The 26,679-nt window shown below is 38.6% G+C and overlaps 1 protein-coding gene across 2 annotated transcripts in view; it reads left to right on the plus strand.

Annotated features, from left to right (window-relative positions):
• Positions 1-26,679, plus strand: part of DENND2C (DENN/MADD domain containing 2C) — a 65,433-nt gene that overhangs the window by 28,204 nt on the left and 10,550 nt on the right. For both annotated transcript variants that reach the window (XM_006865881.1, XM_006865882.1), the window contains 9 exons: positions 456-643; positions 5,355-5,464; positions 9,328-9,397; positions 10,544-10,621; positions 11,357-11,497; positions 11,974-12,122; positions 12,610-12,787; positions 15,871-15,912; positions 16,982-17,087. In XM_006865881.1, the coding sequence (XP_006865943.1) occupies positions 456-643; positions 5,355-5,464; positions 9,328-9,397; positions 10,544-10,621; positions 11,357-11,497; positions 11,974-12,122; positions 12,610-12,787; positions 15,871-15,912; positions 16,982-17,087 (1,062 nt within the window). The remainder of the gene's footprint in view (positions 1-455; positions 644-5,354; positions 5,465-9,327; positions 9,398-10,543; positions 10,622-11,356; positions 11,498-11,973; positions 12,123-12,609; positions 12,788-15,870; positions 15,913-16,981; positions 17,088-26,679) is intronic.

A 26,679-nucleotide genomic window follows, 5' to 3' on the forward strand; every position in this document is an offset into this window, starting at 1 on the left:
AGAAAGGACAGTTTTTAATGTGAGACTAGTTTTATTTTAATTTTATCAAACTCACCAATTTATGTACTTACCCTCTGTGGGACTGTTGTTTTACTCTCCAGCCCCCGCCCATGATTTCATGGTTCTAACAGTGGCATCTGTTGCCAATCCAGTGCTTTTTTCCTGGTGTTTCCCATGTGGTTTCCCATATGTTCTGGTGTTAAACCTTAGAATGTGTAGTGGCACATAGTCCATGCAATCCAGTTGGGACATGGATTGTCAGTCCCATGACTGACTTGGTGCCTATGAAGGTCTGCGCTCATTCTCAAGTATGCCAAAGCCTGAAGAGGCATGTCTGTGTGGTAAAAATTGGTTAGTCAACATGCATTCAACAGTAGCTATGTGAGGATTAATCCTGCGTGGGTCATGACCTCTAGGTGAGGAAGGAAAAACACTGCTCCATAATTTCATTACAGATCGCCACAAGCGCTTAGCACAACTGCAGCAGGCTTCCAAGAGGAATCCTCACTACCAGACCTTGGAGCGGGACCTTATTGAATTACAGGAGCAGCAGCTGTTTGAGCTTTTTGTGGTTGTGTCTCTAGAGAAGAAGCCATCAGAAAAAAGCTATATCCCCCAAATCATACAACAGTTCCCTAGCAAGGTAGGTACAACAAGGCCAAGAGGCGTTCTGGAACGTTCCTGTGTCTCTTCATGTTTCTGTTATCTCTTTTCATGTTTATTGTGAACTCAACCAGTTTTTACCAGTACTGTACTTACAGGATTTGGTAAATGTCAGACATGAGCTGCAAAAACAAAAAAAAACAAGCTCATTCTCCAGGTTGCTGCTTTTTTCCCTTTTTTTGTTTTAAGTGTGGTACAAAGCTTTGATAAGAGGAATAGTAAATGAGGCAGAATCAGGCTTAGGCATGATTAGAGTGGTTTAGAACATGGAAAGAGCCCTGGTGGTACAGTGGTTAAGGGACGTCGACGGCTCAAATCCACAAGTGACTCCATGGGAAAAAGATGTGGCAGTCTGCTTTCTGCAAAGATTACAGCTTCAGAAACCCTATGGGTCAGTTCTACTTTGTCCTTGTTAAATCCCGTTGAGTCTATTCCGACTCATAGTGACCCTGTACAGGCTTTTCAAAGAGTGGCTGATGGGTTTGAACCTCTGACCGTATGGATTGTAGTCCAGCGCCATACCCTGCCCTGTTGGGTCTTTGTAAGTCAGAATCAACTCGATGGCAATGAGTTTGATTGGGCTTTTGTTAGAGCATGATCTCTAGGACAACCCTCTGCATCTGCCACTTCCTAGCTCTTGTGTTTTTTAGTAGTTGCTGAACCCCTCTGTGTGCCTCAGTTTCTTCATTTGTAAAATGGGGATAATAATAATGTCTACCTCTTGAAGTTGTTTTGGGATTAATTATATAAGGCACCTAAAACTGTCTGTCATATAAGCAGCATAAAAGTTATCTATTATTAGTGAAGAATTAAAGACATATATGTATTGTCAGGAGGGACCAGTCGCTGGAGAAGGATATCATGTTTAGTAAGGTGGAGGGTCAGAGAAAAAAAGGAAGACTCCCAGCGAGATGGGATGGCAAAGTGGCAGCATCAGTGGGCTCAAGCGTGGCAACTATAGTTAGGTTGGCCCAGGATCAGGCATTATTTCGTTCTGTTGTACACAGGGCCACTACGAGTCAGTACTGACTCTACAGCACCTAACAACAACATATATATGTAAATATATATAGAGAGTGAGAGAGTGTCCTAGTGTGGCGCTGTGGGTTAATGTGCTGGACTGCAAAGTGGGATTGAACCACATGGTTGGCGGTTCAAGCTCACCAGCCGCTCCTCAGAAACCCAACCCTATACTGACTCAACAGCACTTAACAACAAACAAACAATATACAAATACACACACACACACATACACATATGTATATAGTACTTAATGGTGACACAGTAGTTAAGCACTTAGCTGCTTATTGGAAGGTTGTAATAAAAAGACATGGCAGTCTGCTTTCATGAAGACTTACAGTCTTGGAAACCCTGTGGAGCAATTCCGCTCTGTCTCAGTATCACTATGAGTTGGAATCAATGGCAACAGGCAGTGGAATTCCTAGCACATAGTAAGCACACAATAAATGTTTTGTTGTTTTTTTATTAACAAAATTATCTAGTTTTGCTCTACGTTTTTCAAACAACCTTTCCATTCATTCATTTAACCATCAAGTACAACAACAACTTATTAAATACTGACTATTTGCTAGAGCTAAGGAACCCTCCCAGTAACATAGTGGATTATGAGATGGATAGCTTACTGCAAGGTCTGCTGTTCAAATCTACCGACTATTCCATGGGAGAAAACTGAGGCTTTCTGTTCCCATAAAAATTTCCAACCTCGGAAACCCTACCCAGGTTGCTATGAGTCAGAACCACCTTCACGGCACAGAACCACCACTACCACCATTTGCTCAAGCTAAGTACTGAGTTACAGCTGGGAAAGATCTTTTTGGTCTCTTGTTTGGCATTGTAGAATAAGCATGGAACTGCTAACCCCAACGTGGTGGCTTAAACTCACCAACCCGCTCCTTAGGAAGCCTAGACAGAGTCCCTATGAGTCAGACTGACTGCACAGACTTAACAACAAAAACAGTTTCACAGTTTATAACATGTGACTCTGAACTTTGTAGAGACTGTGTAAAAAATTATAATAATAGTAAATTTTGTTGCTAGTGTTTTAAAATAATTTTCCACACAAAAATCTCTCTTTTTGCCTTTCATTGAAAAAATGATTGGAGTGTCAAAACCTGAACTACATTACTGATTGGCAACAGTTGAGGGGAGCTGATTAAGGAGCAGGAGTGGCTTCATGGGCATATCACCAGTATGCTCACACAGGACTCCACTCTCAGGAGGACTTGGCTCGGGGTTTAATGCTCTGTTGTTACCATCTGGTGTGGAGTCCTGGTGTGGCACTGTAAGATAAGCACTAGACTGCTAACTGCAATGTTGTTGGAGACCCTATATAAGGTTGTTATTATGAGTTGGAACCAACTCGACGGTACTTAACAAACAACAACAACAAATCACCATCTCAAAATTATTAATTTTATATTTGAATCTATGTTTTGTAAGTGACGCCTGATAGAACAATTGGTCTTAAAGCCTCGGTTCTCATGTGTTTTCAACTCCTACTACCTTCCCAGGATGAGTCCTCTAGCTAACCTTTCCTTTGCCCCCTGGTGTTCCATGCTCTGACCAGCCTCCTTCTTGCATCCCTGGTCAGTGGTTCCTACCACCCCTAGTCCCTCCTCCTGAGAGTAGTCAAGGGAAGGGCCTATATCAAACAATCCCACATTGCAGCAAGGCCAAGCAAGTGATCCTCTCTGCCTGGGCTGGCAGTGCCATGGAGTGTTCAGTGGGAGGCGGGGAAGCCCCTCAACCAACCCAATCCAGATAAAAAAGTGCATTTTAGCTTTATTATAGTAGTTGCAGTCTCTTGAGGGGCACCCAGATGCTATCGGTTTGTGTGGCAGGTCTGTGGAAAGGAGAGATGCCTTACTCAACTTTCCCACCCCCATTCAGTTCTAAAACTGGCTGGAGGGGAAACCAAACTGTTGGACTGCCTGTGTATTACATCTCTGGGTCTTCTGGGTGTTTGTGAGGATCTGCACCCATCCTCCAAGTATCCTTGTGCTTGTGGGAGCACATCTTTTAAATAGCTAATGAAAACCTGATTATGAATCCAGAGAAAAACTACAGAAGAAAGGATAGTTTTCTATTTTGTATTTAATGGCACTTATTTTTAAAGCAAAGGCCCCACATTTTCATTTTGCACTGTGCTCTGCAAATTATGTAACAAGTTAAGGAGTAATCCATTTATATGAAGACATGCACTCACTCTCCACCATACTATTTGGACCACTTCTCTCATTTATCTGCCCATTTCAAACTTTGGGTTTATGATCCCTGTGTGACATGTTTCACTTAGAAAGCTAGTGAAGCACATTTGTCCTGGGATCTAAGAGACATGTCCTGCATAGGTTCCACAAAGAAGAACAGTGCTCTCAAAGTGTATGAATCAACACATTTCTTATCAGAATCCTCAGTGTGGCCTGAAAGCATGTCACAGCAAACAGTACCCTACGTCTACAACAATGAGATTTAGTTAGTCTTGAGTAATCAGATTTTCCAGTCAAGAGGAGCTGCTTTTTTTTTTTCTTTCTTTCTTGTTTTTGATTAGTCTTACATTTGGAGAGGGAAATTTTGAGGTTGAATCTGTTTTCAGCACAGCCCAGATAAGAACCTAGCTGACTCTGCCAATGACTCAGGGATCTTGTTAGGTAAGTGATTCAGCATCTTAGTGCCCCAGGCACCCTTAAGAAAGGGAGGGGAAGAGCCTCCATTGATTCTACTGTGTGGAAACTGAAATGATCGTGAATCATTTATCAGTATAAAAATGTGTTAGTGTACAAGGGGCCTTCAAAACACTCCTAGAAATATGGAATTGAAAGATACGGGGTTTTTCTACATCCACTCGTGTCCTTTTTTCTTTTCAATCTGGGTACTCAAGTAACACAGATGGCTTCATGTTTTATTTTAGAAATTGAGTTAAACAATAGAGCATCTTTATTAATAGGCATTTTGAAAGCAGTATGATAGACTATTTGTTTGTTTTAAAGTAGAACAGGCCATAGTTATTTTTAAATATCTTCTGGTTTAACTAACTTTAAACTGCCTTTTAAAGTACAATACTGGACTTCTACAAAAAGGTCTTTCATGCTAAAATTTTACAGGAAGTCACTAACCAGTAAGTAATTACATAGCAAAGGTTATATGCTAAGGGAAATTATTACAGATGGAGAGATTCAAAAAATAGTTAACTTTTCTAAATCACATATATCTTTTAAATGTGATTCTTTCAAATCTTTGGGCTTTGATCAGAGAGTATCTTGAGCTGAGTTTGCTATCAGTATATTATAGAATGGATTTGGATTTATTATTATTATATTTTTGTCTTACGATTCATGAGAATATTGGGTTTTCATTAATGTGCCAATTTTAAATTAAGAGTCTTATGTCTAGATAAGAAAATATTTCTAGTCATCTCTCTTATGCCAGAGTATAGGCTTTCCACAGGTACCATTTCTATGTAAAAATAGGATTGTTAATTCTTTGTAACATCTTCAGTGCATCTTTAGTGATAACCAGACCCTGGCCTTCCGGTTTTGTTAATCAAAACCATGCTGGAATGGCTACTTGGGCGTATTAGAGACCACACAGTTTCTGAGACCATGCTGAATTTTTTTCCTTTCTATTCTCAACTTACATAGAATAATAGTCAACTATAGTATTCTCTTTTTCAGGGTGATCATGGTTTTAAGCAATCCAAAGATACTGAGGAGAGGCTCAAAGTTATCCCGAAATTTTGTTTTCCTGATTCAAAGGATTGGATGCCAACCTCAGAACTCAAGAGGTAAATGGGTTGCTTTATCTGAATTTTGTTTGTTGGAACTGCAAATGTAGAGTCAGAATATTTGAGAAATGGGCAAAGCCAGCAGTGACTCTCAGGTGAACACTATGGCAGGGCAAGGATGCAGTGGGAGGAAAGGAAGAAACAGATTTAGAACACTTCCTATGTGGGGCTCAAAAGAAGAAAAACACTGAATAATTTCAGTGTCAGAAGGAAAGCATGTTTGAGAGTCTCTTTGGCTGTCAGTTCTTCAAGAAACATAGTTCCACTTTACATACAACCAGAAATAGTTCGAAGTGGACAGAAAATGAAAAACAATTTGGTTATTGAAACTACCTGCAAACAGTGGTAAAACAACAGTGTCTGCATTTTGTTTCTTCAAGTTTGTTTAAAAAGCCACAGTCTGGATTGTGTGGTTTCCTGTAGAACTTGTACAAAGGGAGGTTCCTGTTTGGTGAATACAGGGGGAGAAAAGTAGATTTGGGTTGGTATATTTAGAAGGGAAAGTGGTGAAAATTTCTTCCGTTCCCAGGAGCTAGAGGAAATTACCATTTTTAATTATTAAGCTCTTACCATCTCTGAATCTTGTTGTAAGTAGATAATTGCTTTTTTCAAAATAGTAATTATTGATGATTCTACTTAAGACTCAAAACTTTGATGATGTGAACCTTCTCCCATGCTGATGAACTGCTGGATGAAAGCCTCAACTGTTGTCTAAGTGGCTCTGCCCTTCAACATCACGTTGATTTCAGACTGCTTCAGAACCAGTTTGGCAAGATTGCCACACTCATCTTTTAGCTATGAATCCTGATCTCTTATCCTGTCTGTTAACCTCTCCCTTCACATTGGCCTGCATGATCTATTTTGTCTTTTTTTCTCTAACAAGCTGTAGACACGAACGTGAGTCAAAAATTAGCCGCACTCTAGCTGTAGCATTTATTTTACTCAAATTGTAGAAGAGACAAATACATAAGTTTTTGACATAGTCACCCAGCTTTTCACTACTTGGTTCATCTTTCAACAAGCTTTCGTATTCCCTAATTTAAAAATGTTTTAGGCTGAGTTTCGGGCCATGAATGTACCGCTGTCTTTACTTCTTCATCAGAAGTGAATCTTTGTCTTCCAAGGACTGCTTTCAGGGTACCAAACAAGTGAAAGTCCAATGACGCAAAATCAGGACTATAGGGAGGATATTTTTAACACCTCAAAACAAAGTAATTGCAGATTGCCAACAGTGTGGGCAGAAATGTTTGGACATGCAGTGTCATGCAAGATCACAACTCCCTTGGACTGTAGTCCTCTGCATTTAATCCAAAGTTTAGGCGTCAGCTCTTCAGTGAGCATCTCACAATAATGAGCACTGTTGATAGTTGAACCTTTTTTTGGTAGTGTTCCTATACTAGCCCTTGAGAATCTCAGAAAACTATTTAAGCATCACTTTTTCACATGAAGGTTGACTTTTGAACTTTTTCTTGGTTGGTGATTGAGGATGTTTCCATTCCATATTCTGCCATTTACTCTCAGGCTCATAGTGATGAATCCATATTTTATCACCAGTAACAATTTTTTGAAAGAAACTTTTACCTTTCTCTGAGTATCGGTCTAAATTTTGTTTGCAGATGTCCAAATGTTTCTGTTTATGCTCTTCCGTGAGTTGTTTTGGTACCCATCTCTCACAAACTTTATGAAACCCAAGTCTTTTGTGGATTATTGCATAGGCAGAACCATGGCTGATTTGCAAATGATTTGTCAAATAAATCCACTGCCACTCGTCTGTTTGAGTCATCAGCTGTGGATGTGGATGGGTGTTTTAATATAACCAGGGTATGGATAATTTTTTATTTACTCTGGTATTTGGACAATGTAGAGTTAAAAGTAGAAATTGGAAATCATGGGTCATCTTAATACCCAAAGTGCAAAAAGGGCACATAAGTGGGGAGAAGGAGAATCGCCATCAGCATTGGTCCAAAGCTGATTCCTGTGAGATGGAGGTCAGACAGGCCTCTGTGCTCTTTCTTTACCAGTTCTGACACCAGCCACATCTCCCATGGCGTTCTCTACTTTTCAGGTGGGTTTGATCATTCTTTGAAATAGCCGCACAGAACTCACAGACAATACTCAGTTATGGGTTTGTTAAGGAAGTAACAGGTCATATATAATTTAGAATCAGGAATGCTCAGGATACAATTCTACAATCAGGACAGCTTCCTTTTAGCTGTGCCTACAGACACGCCTTTCTCTGCCCCTCAGCCTTTCAACCATACAGTCCCATGCTTTGTCTCCTACTTGAGCAAGTGTTACAAAGTTTTTTTAGTTCTTCCAATTATGTGCTTAGAGTCACCCTGTTCCACCAGTAAGCCTCAGCCTGAAGGTAGCCAGTTCTAGTTCTGTGGGTTGGCAAACCTAGCTTCCTAGATAAGTGCCTGGAAGCTTGCCACTCAGCCAACAAGTCTCCTGCTGAAGACATTCCGTTTTCTCACTCCGTGGACCATGAATCCCACTGCTCTGTCTCGTACAGGTCTGCTGGTTCTGCTGTCACGGCCTTTCTACCCACTGTTTCTCCTCATCTCTTGCTGTCTCTGGCATCACAGCTCTTTGTGTCCTAGATCAAGGAGGTTTAGAACAGGAATGGCTCATTTTAAGCATAGCAGGAGGATAAAACTAAGCAGTCCCCTTGTTAGGACTCCATACACTGCATTTGCACACTCTTAGCCCACAAGGGTGTCATTTCCCTTGTTTACATTATTAGCAAACTATCCAATCCCCTTGGTGCGCCACAAGTACCCCACATTTGCATAGACTCCTGGTCTGGCTCTGTATGATCAGCACTGGACTGTGAACCATAAGGTTGACAGTTCAAACCCACCAGCTACTCAGGGTTGCTATGAGTGGGAACCAACTTGACAATGACAAAATCCAGTAATTTAGTGTGAGATACAAAGACTATAGCTAGAAGGGCCATACTAAGTAATTCACAGAGATGAATTACTTGAATGTTGCACAAAGATAATCACTGTAGCTATTTTGGCATATTGTCTTCCCATCTTTATTTTGTCAACTAGTGGTTATGAATCAGGCTACTAACCTCAGGGTCAGCAGTTTGAAACTACCAGCTGTTCCAACAGGAGAAAGATGAGGCTTTCTGCTCCCATAAAGATTTACAGCCTCAGAAACCCTGTACAGGGTCACTGTGAGTTGGAACCAACTCCACGGCACATAGCAACAACAACAGACACATAAATGCATTGTTCATATTTAGATTTCTTTGATGATTAAGTTTGTTTCTTTTTGTAAATTATCTGTGAATGCTTATTGCTCATGTTTCTAATGAAGATTTGATATTTTTCCTATTAATTTTTATATATTAAGAATATAATCCTTTGCTTATTTCTGCTCTATACTTGCGGATACTCAGTACAAAATTGTATGAGAATTTGGAAGGGAAAAATGGCTTATCCAAATCTTTTATAACTTACCCATATGTTTGACTATATTGAACATTCAATAAAAGGAAAATAGAACTAATTAACAGCTAAAGTGAATAATTAAGAAAGCAAAGGTAGGCAGTAGAACCAACAGCTCATATATTATCTGTTTTCTTAATCCTATCCAAGATGAGATATTCTTCAGCCCTGGGCATTCTCCTTGAGGTTGAATGTGACTCACAATAACTATAATATAAAGGCACCCCAAAAGTTCATGGAAAATTTCATTGTCTTTTAATTCCATTCTTCCACAAACTTTTTGATGCTCTTTCTTAGAACATAAAATAACTGTTGTTGGACCCAAGTTTCGATGTTTCTTTCTCCATGAAGATTGTCATAGTGTTTGGATTTCAAAATAATTATCAACTTTTTTTCCCCCAGTGAAACTTTTTCCTTTGTCTTGACTGGTGAAGATGGGAGCCGGTGGTTTGGTTACTGTAAGAAGCTCTTGGTAAGTAACAGACTTAAGCTATCAGGAATGCTGTTAAGGAACAGTGGGGTTCAGATTAGGAAGTTCAGAAACTTTATCTCTAAATAAACTTGAAGGCTACTTAGTAATCTGTGTATTTAAGAAGCACCAGACCGCAAGATCAGTTCAAACTGCAAGGTGGCTGGTTCAAACCTACCAGCTGCTCCTCAGAAATCCTATACAGGGTTGGTATGAGTCAGAACCTATTCAACAGCACTTAACAATAACAACATTAACTATAAACAGTAAGAGCAAGGTAGGATTTAGCCATGAGCACTTCTAAATAGAAGGGTATGATTTTATTTATGCATCTCTGTTTGTGATAGAGAAAGAAACTGCTGCCATAGTGCCTAAATAGCAGTCTGGGTAGATTTAAGGACTGGATTGCAGTGAGTCAATCAGGAAGGTTTCAGACACGCATATTGAGGATTTCTTCTTACATAGGCTCCTCACATTTCCACTAAATCTTGAATTGATCACGTTATAGGTAGTCCCCAACTTCACAATGGAGTTCCATTCTGATAACTCTGTAGTTAAGTCAGTTTTGATGCAAATTGAGTACTGCTTCTTTTTTTTTTTTTAACTCTTCATATTACATATTAATGCCTTTTATTATCAGAATTTTTATAAATCTAATCTTAATCAATGGGAGTTGGAAACATTGCATAAGCATCTGCAGGTAAACATCTGAGAATGATACCATCAGCCAGTTATACAGCGTAGTATTGTGTATTGTACATATTACTAATGATAGAATGTACAAAAAAAGACCATGGTAAGTGCAGTTTGTCCTAACTTGAATACATCTTAAGTCAGGCACTGTTGTTGTAAAGTGCAATCGAGTTAGTTCCATCTCATAGTGACCCTGTACAGGGTTTCCAAGGAGCGGCTGATGGGCTTGAGCCCCTGGCCTTGTGTTTCGCAGTCCAGTGCTGACCCTACAGTCCCACCTGAGTGGTCAGTGACTGACTACCTGTATCATCTTCAGCATCCTCCCATCTTTTCTTCTCTGTATTTGATGAGACTAAAAGCCTGGGCTTCTTCTTTGTACTTAAAAGAATATTAATAGTCCACATTAGTAAACACTTGTGTTACTTGATTTTTTGTTCTGTTGGTTTTTCCTTTTAGCCAGAAGGTAAAGGAAAACGACTCCCTGAGGTATACTGCATGGTTAGTCGCTTAGGCTGCTTCAACCTCTTTTCAAAGGTGAGTGAAGAGTGGACTCTGTGAAAAGAAAAGGGCTCTGAAGACATTTTTGTTTCTAAAACCCCAAACCAACACTGTTGCTATTGAGTTGAACCTGGCTCATGGCTGTCCCATGAATGCAAAGTACAACTGCTTTACAGGGTTTTCTTGGCTGAAATCGTTACAGAAGCAGTTTGACAGGGCTTTCTTTCAGAGCTACTGGATGGGTTCAAACTGCCAGCCTTTAGGTTAGGAGCCAATCACAAACTGCCTGTACCACGTAACAGTAAGTTAGTGGCATAGACCTTACAAAAGGTTCCCTGTTAGCTAATTAGGAACACCAGACATAAACATGTAAATTTAGATCTCTAATTCAGCTGCTCTTCCTCATTTGGGTGGCTAAAACTGTCAGCTTGAAGGACATAACCTGAAGCTTTATCTTGTGTCCTCTATGTTTCCTAGACCCTAAATTGTAGGATATCATTGTCAATGCCCTTGCCATGTCTCAAGTCCTTACAGGAATGAAAAGGGGTTCCTAAAAACGTCAATGAATTATTTTAAAAGCTTTTCTTGGGACTACAACAATACCTGAGAGAGATGTGATGCCTTGAATGAATATTGGTTGTAGAAGCTTTTCTATCTTACATTGGTGTCACTTGCAAGTTTGTGCACCAACCCATTTGCAGTTCCTTCAATAGAATACTTTTATATTTTTAAATTAAATCCAAAATATAATAACATATTTTGGGTATTTAGATTTTGGATGAAGTTGCGAAGAGAAGAGAAATGTCTCCAGCCCTCGTTCACCCATTCATGCGAAGTGTCATGGAAGCTCCTTTTCCAGCTCCTGGACGCACCATCACAGTCAAAAGCTACCTCCCTGGGGCTGAAGATGGGGTAAGTTAGTGGATTTTGAGAAAATTTGGTAGGCTCCAGAAAACAGGCTTGGTAATTTCCACAAAAATCATACTTAAAGGCAGGGTTTCCAGAAGCCTTACAACATGCTTCCTTTTCCAAAACGGAAGAATATGTTTTAATCCCAGAAAGCACTGCAGAATACCCAATTGGTTTATAAAATAGTTGATCCTAAACCCAGGAGCCAGCAGCTTTCTAGCTTGCATAAATTGATCGTTTCAGTGTGATAAATGAAGATTATACATACCATTGACAGATGGAATAAAATAATTTATCAGAAATTTACAAAAAAAATGAAGCACTGGGTTTGGGAACTGTAACTTCACAACCTCTTTGTAACAAACCCTATTTATTTACTTATCTTTGTTTTGTTTTTTTTTTAATGACAAAATCTACTAGTGTTGTCATTAGAGTCTCTTTCAACTTCAGTTCCCCTTATCCAAATTCTTGCATTTCAGTCTATTGAACTTTGCCGACCACTGGATTCTCGACTGGAACACGTTGATTTTGAATGTCTTTTTAAGTGCCTAAGCGTATGTCATCTCATCCGAGTCTGTGCCTCTCTCCTTTTGGAGCGGAGAGTAATCTTTGTTGCTAACAGCCTAAGGTGAGAAATAAGTAGACAGTTTTACTTTTCGCACTGATGTTTTTACTTGCTCTTTGGTCATATTAGAAAAAATGTAGGATCAGCCTCTCATCTATGAAGTAGAAAAGTGGCATGGATTAAATAGTGATATGGATAATTCCAAATAGCATATGGATAATTCCAAAAGCATTAGGCTGTAACAATTACTTTTTTGAGGCACAATTAATTTACTTTTCAAAATGCATTTTGCTTAAATGCTGTTCAAAATTGATATTGCTTTACTAAGTGCACACTGATTTTTAACATAAGTGTAGCAAAGAGTTGGGTTGAGATTAAAATTTTTTAGTAGACAGTTCATTAAAAGAATGTTAAAAATTAATATGTAATCACAGTTTTTAATCTGTAATCATTAACAGGTACTGATTTATAATCTTTTGAAACATAATATCTAAATGGCCTTCTGTGTATTCCTTGGTCTGTGACACCATTTGCTTTCTCTTGTGGCTAGCACCTTGTCAAAATGTGGTCATGCCGTGGTAGCTGCACTGTACCCATTCACATGGCAACATACCTACATCCCAGTTCTGCCAGTATCTATGATCGACATCGTGTGCTCACCTACTCCATTCCTGATTGGAATCCTGTCTTGCTCCTTACCACAACTTCAGGACCTACCCATTGAAGAGGTGAGATGAGAGAACTATACTACTTGTATATGATATGGCTGACAGCTCATTCACTCCTGATCATTGAAAAAATTATTTCACAAAGGATTACAATAAAAATCTATCAACATGGGATGCATTCAGCCTTTTGATATGAAAGAAAAGAGTTAAAAGAACAGTTACCACTTTCAGCTATTCATATATTAAAAATAATACAAATATTTAGTCCTAGCAATGGTGTGGTAAAAGAGGAAAGCAAGTTGGCAATTCATGGCATATAAGTAGTGTGCCACAGATGACAGAGACCAGGCTTTGGAGGTGTGCTGATTCTGATTCAGTTTTAGATCTGTACTTACTAGCTTTGTGACTGAGAAATTTGCTAAAACTTTCTGACCCTCAATTTCGTTATCTGTAAAACTAGAATATATCTACTTCTCACTTAATGACTATATCTGACACTCCACACTTGGAACAATAGTAAAAAAATCTACTATCTAACTGTTTTGCACTTCTGTGACTTGCCTCTAGCAGTAACGTATGTTGTTGTTGTTAAGTACCATCTACTCAGTTCTGACCCATAGCGACACTGTATAGGGTTTCTAAGGAGTAGCTGGTGAGTTTGAACAGCCAACCTTGCAGTTCAAATGGCTTTGCAGTCTGGAGCATTAACCCCACAGCGCCACACCAGGTACTGAGGTGCAAAGTAAGAGTAACACTGGCTGTGATGGTTAAGGCCATAGTTCTCAGTGGGTTAGCAGTTATGTAATGGTGTGATTTGGCAGTTGTCTAATGATGAAATTTGGTAGTTATGTAATGATGGGTGTAATCATAATTACCTGGCACGTTTTCATAATGATTAGTAATGAAGTACCTCATATTGTAGTTGGCACACAATGGTCTCGAAGTAAATGTCCTTTGACTTATTATTTTTACTCCTGGGATTATATCACAGGAAAATCATTTTAAAAATGATAAAGCAAGATATGCATGAGGATGGTATTTTTTTTGTTACTGTCAGCTGTTAAAGCAACCGTGTTTAAACTAGTCCAGTGCTTATCCTACAGCACCACACCAGGACTCTAAATATGGAACACTGCACGAATTTACATGTCATCTTTGTGCAGGGACCATGCTAATCTAATTCTGTATCATTCCAGTATATGTACTGTTAAAGCACATGCGTATGATGTAGACTGAAAATTACTTAGAAAACTATTTACAAACTTGTGGGGGAAAGTAACAATAGGGGAGAAAGTAAAGTCTGGCATATTAAGCTGATAGAAAGGTATGTTGTTTTTGTTAAGTGCCGTTGAGTTGGTTCCAACTCATAGCTACCTTGTATAGGGTTTCCTAGAAGCAGCTGGTGAGTTTGAACCACCGGCCTTGTGGTTCAAACCGACCTTGTAGTCGAGTGTTTATCCTCCAGCGCCATACCAGAATTCCATAGAATGGTATAAACCATGGCAATTACAGTTTATTAGTCTATGTAGCAATATGAAAAATGATTGTTAATAGAAAAAATAAACTGTTCTGAACTTTAGTTTACAACTATAAAAAATTCTACCTATAGAATAGTAAAGATTGGTACACTAGCGAATAAAAATACCTAATTTTTAAGAGTGCTGAAGTTGTCAGTAATGTAAATAACATGTTACCACCTTTTTATTATGTGAGAAAAATACTGTAATACAATGGGTTTTTTGTTTGTGTTTTTTAAGTCAAACACAACAACTACTTTGGATTAACTTAAAATTTTTTCAGATCTAACACCACATATATATAGGGAAGTGCCCGTACTAAAATGTATATCTCAGTGAATTGTCTCAAAGTACGCATTTGTGTAACCAATGGAATGGAATTGAAACATGGCAACACTCCAGAAGCCCAACCATGCCTCCTCCTAATCAGTGTTTTCTTCCCCACTCACCAGTTTCGTCTAGTTTTAAACTTGATGTAAATTATATTGTTGTGTGCTGTCAGGTCAGTTCTGACTCATAGTGACCCTGTAAAGGGTATCCAAGAGTGCCTGGTGTGTTTGAACCACTAATCTTGTGTTTAGTGTCGTTAGCATTCCAGTATTGTGTGCATTATGTTGATCAGGCTTCTTTTGCTCAACATTGTGTCAGTAAGATTCATTCATGTTTTTATGTATAACACTAGTTTGTTCATTCTTATTGCAATATAGTATTCCATTGTGAGGAGTCCTGATCTAGCACTGTAAGCTAAGCACTGGACTGTCAACCACAAGGTTGGTGGTTCAAACCCACCAGTTGCTCCTTGGAAACCCTATATGGAGTCACTCTGACTTGACAGCACCTAACAAGAGCAACATTCCATTTTGAGAATGTACCACAATTTACTTACCTAGTCTATAGTTGATGGACATTTGAATTGTTTTCAGTGTAGGACTATAACAAACAATGCTGATATGACACAAATCAAGCTTCCATATGCACATCCTTGCAAACCCTGTGGAGCGGTTCTACTCTGCATACATGTGTGCTCACCATGAGTCGGAATTGACTCAGTAGCTAACAACAACACTAACCCGAAGGTTGATAGTTTGAATTCACTTTAGTGGCTTCATGATAAAAAAGACCTGGTGATGTGTTTCCATAAAAGTTAACACCAAATCCACTGCCATTGAATTGATTACAACTCATAGCATCTCTGTATAGGATTTCCAAGGCTATAAATCTTTACTGGAACAGAATGTCTCTTCACTCTAACATGGAGAGGGTAGTGGGTTTGAACTGCCGACCATGTGGTTAGCAGTTCAGTGCTTACCCTACAGTGCCACGTAAAGGTTACAGCCAAGAAAGCCTTCTGGAGCAGTGCTACACAGTAATACATGGGGTCGCCATGAGTTGGAACCAACTTGAAGGCAATAGGTTTGGTATGGTTCATTCACTCACTTCTCTTCCTGTGCCTCTGTTCCCACCTTATAGTCTTCCCTCATCAATGCTCCTTCTCCTCCTCCCTCATCCACGCCCACCCACTTCCTCTTTGAGTTAATTTTAAACATCTCTCCTACTCTAGCAGTGCTTTAGCTATTTCTCTGTGAATGTCTCTGGTTTAACTTGCCTGTTTCCTTTATCCCATAGGTGCTGATAGTTGACCTCTGTGCAGACAAGTTCTTACAGGAGGTGAGTGACAAATGAGGAGATTACAGAATGTTTGGGGATAATTGGCCAGAAAATACATGAAAGTACTTAGAGAAGATGACTCAGGCAAGACTCTTGGCTTCCAAATATACTTGAATTGACACTGTGGCCCATCATACAAGACTGACCTGAATATTCTGTCTTTGGTTTCTAGCTGTCTATTCCAAAGAAGGAAGGAGGAAACAGTAAATGCTATTCTCAGAAAATGAGACCCTCCCTTCAAATCCAGATAGGATGACTTATAAGCTTCTAATTTTATTAAGTGTAACAAGCATGTATTGAACACCTATTATTTCTAGATACTCTGTTAGGCAGTGGGAATCTAAAGATGTGTTAGAAACAGTTTGAGCCCTCATGTCTATTTTTAGTCTAGTCCTGGGTAGGAGACAGATATAAGCAATTTAACATTTAGAAATGGTAATAATAGTCAATGGGGACAAAAAAAGATAAAAGTAATTAATCCTAGATATTGAAGTGGAAGGGGGTTTGGCCCCGCTACTGAGAATTTGCATTGCCACCACAGATAAATCACCTGGGGAGGGATCTTGTTAAACCATAGATTCTGATCCAGTGTACCTGGAGTGGAGAGTTAAATTCTCAGCAGGAGGTCACACTGAACTAGCATGAACCTCAGGTTTGAAGCCCTAGTTACAAAAGTTCTTAGCGCAGCTACATCACCTGAATATAGTTTATAAGCTCTGAAACAGGTGAAAACAATGTTCTCTAGGACTTTATCTTTTTAAAAATCAGCTCATCACATTTGAAACACTATTTATTTGGGATGATCTTTGTAACATGAGACTTATTGATGAGAGATACTTGGAGAAACAGTTTATAAAGTATATTATTAATTCTTCATATTTATGGTTAAGATATATAACCATAAATATCATGTACTTTGCTCAACATAGGGAAGGAAACTTCAGTCTGATCTTTTTAAGCCAAAAAATATACAAAGCCATCTTGGAATTTGGGGAACTATTTATATTTAGTTCATGGTTGAGATGTTCTTCCTGAAAACTCATGTAAAATTTCCATTTCTTCTTTGAAGGTATCTGATGAGGATGAAATTCTACCACCTAAACTCCAAGCTGCCCTTATACAGATTTTGGAAGAACGAAATGAAATCTTGACTCAGGAGCAGAATTTTTCACATGGTATGAAACAGTGAGCTCGAAGGACTTAAGGTCCGAGTGGTAAATATTTACAAGATGCTCATCATCCTGCTAAGTGTTTTTTTTTTAATATAAGAAAGACATGTTAGTTTGCCACTGTCTTGGAAGTAATATAATCAACTTCCTTGCTGATCTTCAGATATGCCAGACCCTCTTTTATATCAGAACCTTTGAAAAGAGAACAAGTATTATCTTTCATTTATGGACTGTTATTCCTCCAGAAAGGAGCTCTGGTAGTAGTGGTTATGAGTCGGGCTGCTAACCTCAAGGTCAGCAGTTTGAAACTACCAGCCGTTCCATGGGAGAAAGATTAGGCTTTCTGTTTCTATAAAGGTTACAGCCTCGCAAACCAGGTGCAGGGTCACTGCGAGTCGGAACTGACTCCATGGCACACTACCACCATTCCTGCAGATGGGGTCCAGCTGTGGCACTGAAGGATAATGCACTAGACCTCAGATCAGTTTGAATTGCAAGGTCAGTGGTTCAAATACACCAGCTGCTCCTCAGAAAGCCTAGACAGGGTCGCTGTGAGTCAGAACTGACTCGATGGCACTTAACAACAACATTCCTCCAGATGAACTCCTGGTATGGCGCTATGGGATCAGCACTGGACTGCTAACCACAGGTCGGTGGTTCAAACCCACTAACTCCTCCTCAGAAACTCTATACAGGGTCACTAAGAGTTGAAACGGACTCAATGGCACTTTAACAACAACAATTCCTACAGTATACATCCTACACTTAACAACACCAATTCCTATAAGTGTGCTTATCCTACAGTGTCATGTCAGGACTCCAGTGTTTGTCTTAGTTATCCAGAAATATCATGAGTGGGTAGGTTTCATAAACAGAAATTTTTTTCCCCACAGTTTAGTACACTTAAAGTTCAAATTTAGAATGCCAGCTCTTGGAAAACGCTTTCTCTCTCTCTTAACTCTGGGAGAGGTCTGTTCTGAGTTTCTGCTCTTGGGAGATCTCCAGGTGTCTTGCCATGTCTCTTCCCCCATCTCTCCTTTGTGCTTTTGTTTAATATTTTTATATCTTAAAAGAGATTGACTCCAAACACAACCAACATTAATTCTGCCTCTTTAACAAAACGAAGACAACCCATTCCCAAATGGGACTATAAGCACAGGGATGGAAATGAGGTTTTACAACACATACATATTTTGGGGGGCATAATTTAAAGCAGTTCGAAACTACCAGCTGTTCTGAGGGAGAAAGATGAGGCTTTCTGTTCTCGTAAAGGTTTATAGCCTCGGAAACCCTGTACAGGGTTGCTGTGAGTCAGAACCGACTCCACGGCACATAACAACAACAACAATTTAAATCGTAACAATATTTGTTAAATAAATGGGTGACTAATAATGTTTATTGGGTACTTACTTTACACCAGGCATTGTGCTAAGCTTTTAACATACATACTATTTTATCTTTGTATTATACTTATGAAACAGGTGTCAGGATTTAATCCTTATTTTACAGTTTAGAAAATTAAAGCTATTTACTGATGGGAACATAGGGATGGAGCAGGTTAAGAAAGACAATTAAAAGTTTGTTTTTTTGTATTAAGTTTGAAATACTTATTGAATGTCTAATACCTAGCAGACATCCAACTGGAAATGTCAAGTAGATAGTTATATACATGAATTTGTGGCTCAGAGAGCAGTTTTGGGTTACAGTGATACACATACAAGGTGCTACTTAAAACTGGATTATATGAAGAAGAACATGGCATCAGGATTGGAAGAAGACTCATTAATAACCTGTGAAATACAGATGATACAACCTTGCTTGCTGTAAGTGAAGAGGACTTAAAACGCTGATGAAGATCAAAGACCACAGCCTTAGGTATGGTCTGTACCTCAATGTAAAAAACCCCACAAAATTCCTCACTACTAGATCAAAAAATGACATCATGATAAATAGAGAAAAGATTGAAGTTGTCAAATATTTCATTTTGCTTAGATCCATAATCAACACTCACGGAGGCAGCAGTCAAGAAATCAAACGATATATTACACTAGGCAAATCTGCTGCACAAGACCTGTTTAATGTGTTGAAGAGCAAAGATGTCAGTTTGAGGACAGAGGTACACCTGACCCAAGCCATGATATTTTCAACAACCTCATATGCTTGTGAAAATTGGACAATGAATAATATGGAAGACCATAGAAGAGTTGATACATTTGAGTTATGGTACTGGAGAAAAATATTAAAACTATCATGGACTGCCAGAAGAACAAACAAATCTGTTTTGGAAGAAGTACAACCAGAATACTCCTTAGAAACCATACTTTGGACATAATAAGAGGGACCAGTCCCTGCAGAAGGATATCATGCTTGGTAAAGTGAAGGGTCAGTGAAAAAGAGGAAGAGCCCCAGTGAGATAGATTGGCACAGTGGCAGCAACAATGGGCTCCAGTGCTACAGCAATTGTGAGGTTGGTGCAGAATACAGCAGTGTTTCATTCCATTGTATAAAGCATACTGAGTTGGAAGTTATTGATGGCATCTAACAGAAACAACAACGAAAAATTGTTTTCAAATAGTTGAAGTAATTTACACATTCTTAGCAACACTTAATATTGCCAGACTTCAATATTTTTGCCAAATGGATGTCTCATTGTGGTTTTAATTTACATAGTTCTGATTCTGATGAATTGCATTACCTTACATATTTATGGACCTTAAATATTTCTTGATATGAAATAACTGCTCAGACCTATCCTCCATTTTTCTATAGGTTTATTCATCTTTTTCAGTTAACACAAAAAACTAATTTTTTGCATTTCTTTATAAACTCTAGATACTATTTTTAATTCCATTATATTTTATCAATGGAGACTTCACCAAGTTTGTAGCTTGTGTCCCTTTATGAACAATAGTTTTAAGTTTTAATAGTCAAGTTAATTAATCTTTTCCTTTATGGTTTGTACTCTGTGCCATATTTTAAAACTTCATCAGTGTCACAAGGATATAAAATACTATTTTCTAAAAGTTTTAAGTTTTTCTTTTAACATTACAGTCTTTAATTCACTAGAATTTATTTTGTGTATTTAGTGGTATAGGGATGCTTCTTAATTTCTTTTAATATATGAGGGGCTTCATGGAAAATGGAATTGGAAGATAATGAAGAATTTCCACAAACTTTTTGATGTACCTTGTTGTTGTTGTTGTTATTAGTACTATCGAGTCAGTACCAACTCATAGTGACCTTACGTACCTCAGAACGAAACAGTGCTCGATCCTGGGCTAACAGTAGTGCTGTTGACATGCTTGAGTCCATCAATGCTGCCACTTGGCCAATCCATCTCATTGGGGGTCTTCCTCTCTTTCTCTGTTCCTCCACCTTACCAAACATGATATCCTTCTCCAGCAACTGGTCCCTCCTGACAATGTGTCTGAAGTATGAGAGACGAAGTTTGGCCATCTTGGCCTCCAAGGAACACTGTGGCTGCACTTCTTCCAAAATGGATCTATTGGTTCTTTTGGCAGCCCATGGCACTTTCAATATTATCCTCCAACACCATAACTCAAGAGCATCAAATCTTCTACAGTCTTCCTTATTCACTGTCCAGCTTTCGCATGCATATGAGGTTATTGAAAATACCATGGCTTGGGTCAGGCCATGGTATTTTGTACCTTGATTGATGTACCTTGGTAGAAAGCAAATTGCCCTATAGTCATTTACTGAATAGTTCATTCTGTTCCACTGATGTATAATGCCAGCTCTGACACAAATCAAGCTTCCATATGCATGTGGATTCTCTGTTCTTTCCTCTATTTGTTTATTCCAGCATTAAAACCAAACTATGTTAATTACTATGACTTTCAATAAATCTTGATATCTGGTAGAGCAATTCCTTCAATCTTGTTCTTATTTTTCAAGAGTGTCTTAGTTATGCCTGGCCTGTGCACTTGCATTTATGTTTTAGAATCAATTGAATGGCATTCCAGTTCTCCCTTGTATCCTTTCCCATCAGGCTTTCTTCTCACTTTCCAGTTATTCTGCTATTATTAAGATCTTCAAAACTTCTTATTGTCAAATCCAGTGGCAAATTCTCAGTCTTCACCTTACTCTATCACTATATATCATTAGAGATAAATGTGTAGTCTTTCTTTCAGGAAATAAGTTCTCTGCCTTGGGTTCTATAATACTATACCCTGGTAGTGTTTTCTCCTGTGTCAAAAGTGGTCTCTTTCAGTCTCCTTTACTAGGTCCTTCTTATCTTCCTAATCTCAAGATGTTGGACACTACACTAATCCCAGCCAACCCAGGGCTCAATCCTTAAATTTCTGTTCTTTTCTATCGATACTCACCTTCCTGCTATCTCATCTAGTTCCATAGCTTTAATGTTGTTGTTGTTAAGTGCCCTGGAGTCAGTTCCGACTCACAAAGACCCAGTATAGGATTTCCTAGGCTGCGAATTTTTATAGAAGTGGAAAGCCTTGTGTTTCTCCTACAGAGTGCTGGTAGACTCGAACCACTGACATTGGGTTAACAGGCCAGTACTTACTTTATTGAACCACTCTGCTCCCCTGGCTTTAAATTGTTGTTGTTGTTGTTAGGTGCTGTCAAGTTTGTTCCAACTAATAGCAGCCCTGTGCAAAACAGAATGAAACACTGCCCAGTCCGGTACCATCCTCACAATTGTTGTTACACTTGAGCTCACTGCTGTTGGCCACTGTGCCAATCCATCTTATTGGAGGTCTTTATCTTTTTCACTTATCCACCACTTTACAAAGCATGATATCTTTCTTCAGAGACTGGTCCCTCCTGATAACTTGTCCAAAGTATGAAAGACAAAATCTCACCATCCAGACTTCTAAGGAGCACTCCAGCAATGCTTTTTCTAACACAGACCTGTTTGTTCTTCTGGAAGTCCATGGTACCTTCAATATTCTTCTCCAACATCACAATTCTCCTATGGTCTTCCTTATTCATTGTCCAACTTTCACATGTATATGAGGCTGTTGAAATTACCAGTTTGGGTCAAGTATACCTTAGTCTTTGCTCTTTAAGTATTGTTAGGTGCCTTTAAGTTGGCGCTGACTCATGGCAACCCTTTGCACAACAAAATGAAACACTGCATCTTCCTGTGCCTTCCTCACAATTGTTGCTATGCTTGAGCCCATTGCTGCTACCACTGTGCCAATTCATCTTGTTGGGAGTTCTTCCTTTGTTTTGTTGACCCTCCACTTCACCAAGCATAATGTCCTTCTTGAAGAACTGGTCCCTCTTGATAACATGTCTGAAGTATGAGAGCATTCTGTCTGTACTTTCTTCCAAAACAAATTTGTTTATTCTTTTGGCAGTCCATACTTTTAATATTATCCTCCATCATCATAACTCAAATGCATCAATTCTTCTACAGTCTTCCTTACTCATTTTCTAACTTTCATATGCATATGAGGCTGCTGAAAATACCATAGCTTGGATGAGGCGCACCTTAGTCCTCAAACTGACATCTTTGCTCTTCAACACTTTAAATAAGTCTTGTGCAGCAGATTTATAATAGTGTAATACGTCATTTTATTTCTTTTCTGCTGCTTCTATGAGTGTTTATTGTGGATTGCAGATATTTATAACCATAATAAGTATCTGTGCCCTCAATGAAAGAACCTTAAAATATATGTCAAACTCTAATAGAACTGAAGAAATAGACAAGTTTACAGTTATAGGAGATTTTAATATACCATTTTTTATGAAGAAAAGAACAACTAGAAAAAAATTCAACAAAGACACAGAAGAACTAAACAGTATAATCAACCTACTTGACCTATATAGACAGATACAGAGTACTTAACCCAACAACAGTAAAATATATATTCTTTTCCAGTGCACATGAAACTTACTCCAGAACAGACAATATGTTAGACCACAAAGCAAACCTCAGTACATTTAAAAACATAAAAATACTACAAATAATCTTTTCAAATCAAAATGCTATAAAATTAAAAATCAGCAATAGGAAGGTCAAGGGGAAAAATCAAATACATGGAAATTGAACAACACCCTGCTTAAAAGCTACTTAATCAAATAAAAAATGAAATTTAAAAAATTCTGAAGTCAAATGAAAATGAATGCCCAGTAAAATAGGTTTCTTGTGACACCTTTAGAGTGTATAGGACCTTAGGTGGAATCCTGAGCCCCATCCAGAACCTTCTGAGGTGGGACATTCCCACTAGAAAGGACAAGCAGACCAGCCTGGAACAGCTAGAGCATCAGAAGATACATCTTCAAAGAAAGATCAGCAGGAAAAACCCCAAACAATAATGGCAGGATGATTGGCTACTACAAGAATAAGCAAGTTATTCACCGGGAAACCATCAAGGCAAGCAATCAGGTCCCTTCAGGATAAACCCCCCTCCAAGACTGAAACTTAAAGGGAACACACGAGCAGGCATGTAAGCTTGCTGGCAACTACACTGGTCTGTTGGTGAGTGGAAGAGGGGGAAAGGCAGCAATGAAGAAATGGGCTGAGTTCAACCACATTGACCTGGAGATGAGAGAGAGAAGAGTAAGGGCTGGTTGGTCCAAAGTGTGGTGAGACCTGGGGACTCCTGAGCCCATGAACAAGGACATAGCCATGGAGGGCTTGAGCTGAGAGTGAAGCATCCAGCTGATATGAAGTGAGGGGAGACACACAAGAACACCCAAACTTGAGGATAGTACCCATTTGACCTAGCCTCAATGGCTTGATAATCAGAACTCGACTAGAGGAAGATTTAAAAAAAAAAAAATTTTTTTTTATAAAGGAAACAAGAGTAAATTGCTACAATTTTATGAACTTGACCTATACTCATGGAGATAGTAGCTCAAAATACCAACAGAGAGGGAAGGAATCTTCATATCAAGTATCAATCCGATCCCCTCTGTATACAGGGTAGAGAGGGATGGACAACTTAGACATTGGCTACCTAAAATGTTGTTGTTGTTGTTAAGCACCTTTGAGTCAGTTCTGACCTATAGCGACCCTGTATAGGGTTTCCGAGGAGCAGCTGGTGAGCTTGAACCACTGACCTTGCAGTTCAATCGGCTTTGCAGTTTGGTGCATTAACCCACAGTGCCACAAAATGAGGGGGTGATAAAGGCATGAAGTGACTGGCTTAGAAGTTTTCAAGAGGGAGTTTAGTTCCAGAGTGTGCGGGGGAAGTTAGAGTTCCAACTGAATAATATTCATCTTGTCTAGATGGGTCTGGTAAAAAGAGACGGGGATAATATTCTTATGATTCAATAGTGAGTAATTGTTATTATGACTAATTGCGACTGTCACAACTGCAAAGGTAGAAGCTTTGTAACAAACACAGGGGAGGAGTCAATCTTACAGTGCAAAAACAGAGTATCCTAAGACCATCATGGGAGAAGAGCACAAGCAGAGTGCGGGACCCTAGCCAGAGAAGCAGGCACATGACACCAGAGATTGCGGCAGAGATGAGGATATGGAGAGAGGGAATAGCTGAGGACTCTAGGTTCATGGAAAGAGAGAGACTGAGTGCTGACGACCAGAAGTCAGGCTTGTAGAATATGACCTTTGGTTGTTTAAATCATTGTATATTCCCAAGTGTTTCTGTGCACACACACACACACACACACACACCAAAAAAAAAAAACAAAAACAAAAAAAAAAACAGGGAATGGAAACAAATACTTTTGAATGATGATGCATGGAGGAGATTGTAATCATTGCAATGAAACGATGGTGTAAAGCCAGTGTTCTCCCATGTAAACTATCAGTCAGTTCACAATAAAAAATAAATTAATTAAAATGACAATGAAAACACAGCAAAAGAATGCAATGCTTACAGGGCAGTTTGTATCAATAAATGCACACATCCTCAATGAAGAAAGAACCAAAGTCAATGCCTTAACCCAACATCTCCAACAATTGATCTTTCCTTAACTCAATTTACAGTAAGAGTTTAAAAAAAAACATCAACAACAGAATGCTATGAAGAACTAAACTCCTATAAATTTGAAAAGCCAGAAGAAATGAACATATGTCTAGTTATTTAATTTACATAGACTGTAGTCAAAAACCTGAATAGGTTAGAACAAGAGAATAAATCGATTGAGTTATTTTTTAAAAACTCCCAACTAGGCCCAGATGGCTTTACTGGTAAATTCTACCAAACATTCAGAGAATAGCTAACACTAATTCTACTCTAACTATTCCATATTTTAAAAAGAATGGAAAAACTTCCAAATTGATGGGATGAAGCAAACATAACTCTTAATACCCAAACCAGGCAAATACATCACTAAGAAAGAAAATTGTAGACCAATATTCCTCATGAACATAGATGCAGACATTCTCAACAAAATCTTATCCAATAGAATCCAACAATATATCAAATAAATAGTACATCATGCCCAAATGGGATTCATACTAGGTATTCAGGAATGTTATATTATTAGAAAAACAATCAGTGTAATCCATCACACAAATAAAACAAAGGGGAAAAGAATCACATGGTTATATCAGTTGATGTAGAAAAGGCATTTGGCAAAATCCAATACTTATTCCTGATTTTAAAAATTGAAAAAATATGAACAAAAGATCAATTCTTCAACATAATGATGGGCATATATTATAAAACCAACAGCCAGCATCACTCTCAACTGTGAGAAACTGAAGTCATTTTTGGGAATGGGAACCAGACAAGGATGCTCTTTATCACTAGTCCTACTCAATATTGTGCTGGAAGTCTTTGCTAGAGTTATAAGGCAACAAAGGGAATAAAGGCTTCCAAATTGGCAAAGAAGTAAAACTCTAGTTGTCGATGATATGATCCTATGCTTAGAAAATCCCAAAGATTCCACAAAATTATTGGAACTCATAGATAGATCCAGAAAACTGTCAGGATACAGGATCAACATGCAAAAAATGAGTTGGATTCCTATACATTAATAACTAGAGCTCTGAAAAGGAAATCAGGAAAACAATACCATTCACAATAGCCCCCTAAAAGGTGAGGTACTTAAAAAGAAAATTACAAAGCACTACTCTGTAAGTGGGAAAAGACCTGCAGAAATTAAGGAATATACGCTGCTCATGAGTAGGAAGAGTTAACATTGTGAAAATATCAACACTGCCCAGTGAAATCTATAAATATAATGTAATACCAATCCAGATTCCAACACCATTCTTAAGAGATGGAAAAACTTACCACTAATTTTATATGGAAAGGTAAAAGATCTCAGATAGCAAAGCATTATTTAAAAAGAACAAAGTGGGAGGCCTCTCACTTCCTGATCTCAAAACCTACCACACAGCCACAGTAATCAATATAGGAGCTCTGGTAGTGTAGTGATTATGAAACAGGCTGCTAACCCTCAGGGTCAGCAGTTCAAAACTACCAGCTGTTTTGTGGAAGAAAGATGAGGTTTTCTGTTCCTGTAAAGATTTACAGCCTCAGAAACCCTGTACAGGGTCACTATGAGTTGGAACCGACTCCACAGCACATAACCACCACCACCACTAGTATTATGAAAGACACATAGATGAATGGAGCAGAATTGAATTCCCAGAAGTAAATCTGTCTACCTACAGTCAGTTGATATTCAACAA

This window comes from Chrysochloris asiatica, unplaced genomic scaffold (assembly GCF_000296735.1).
Source record: "Chrysochloris asiatica unplaced genomic scaffold, ChrAsi1.0 scaffold00085, whole genome shotgun sequence".
NCBI classification, from domain to species: domain Eukaryota; kingdom Metazoa; phylum Chordata; class Mammalia; order Afrosoricida; family Chrysochloridae; genus Chrysochloris; species Chrysochloris asiatica.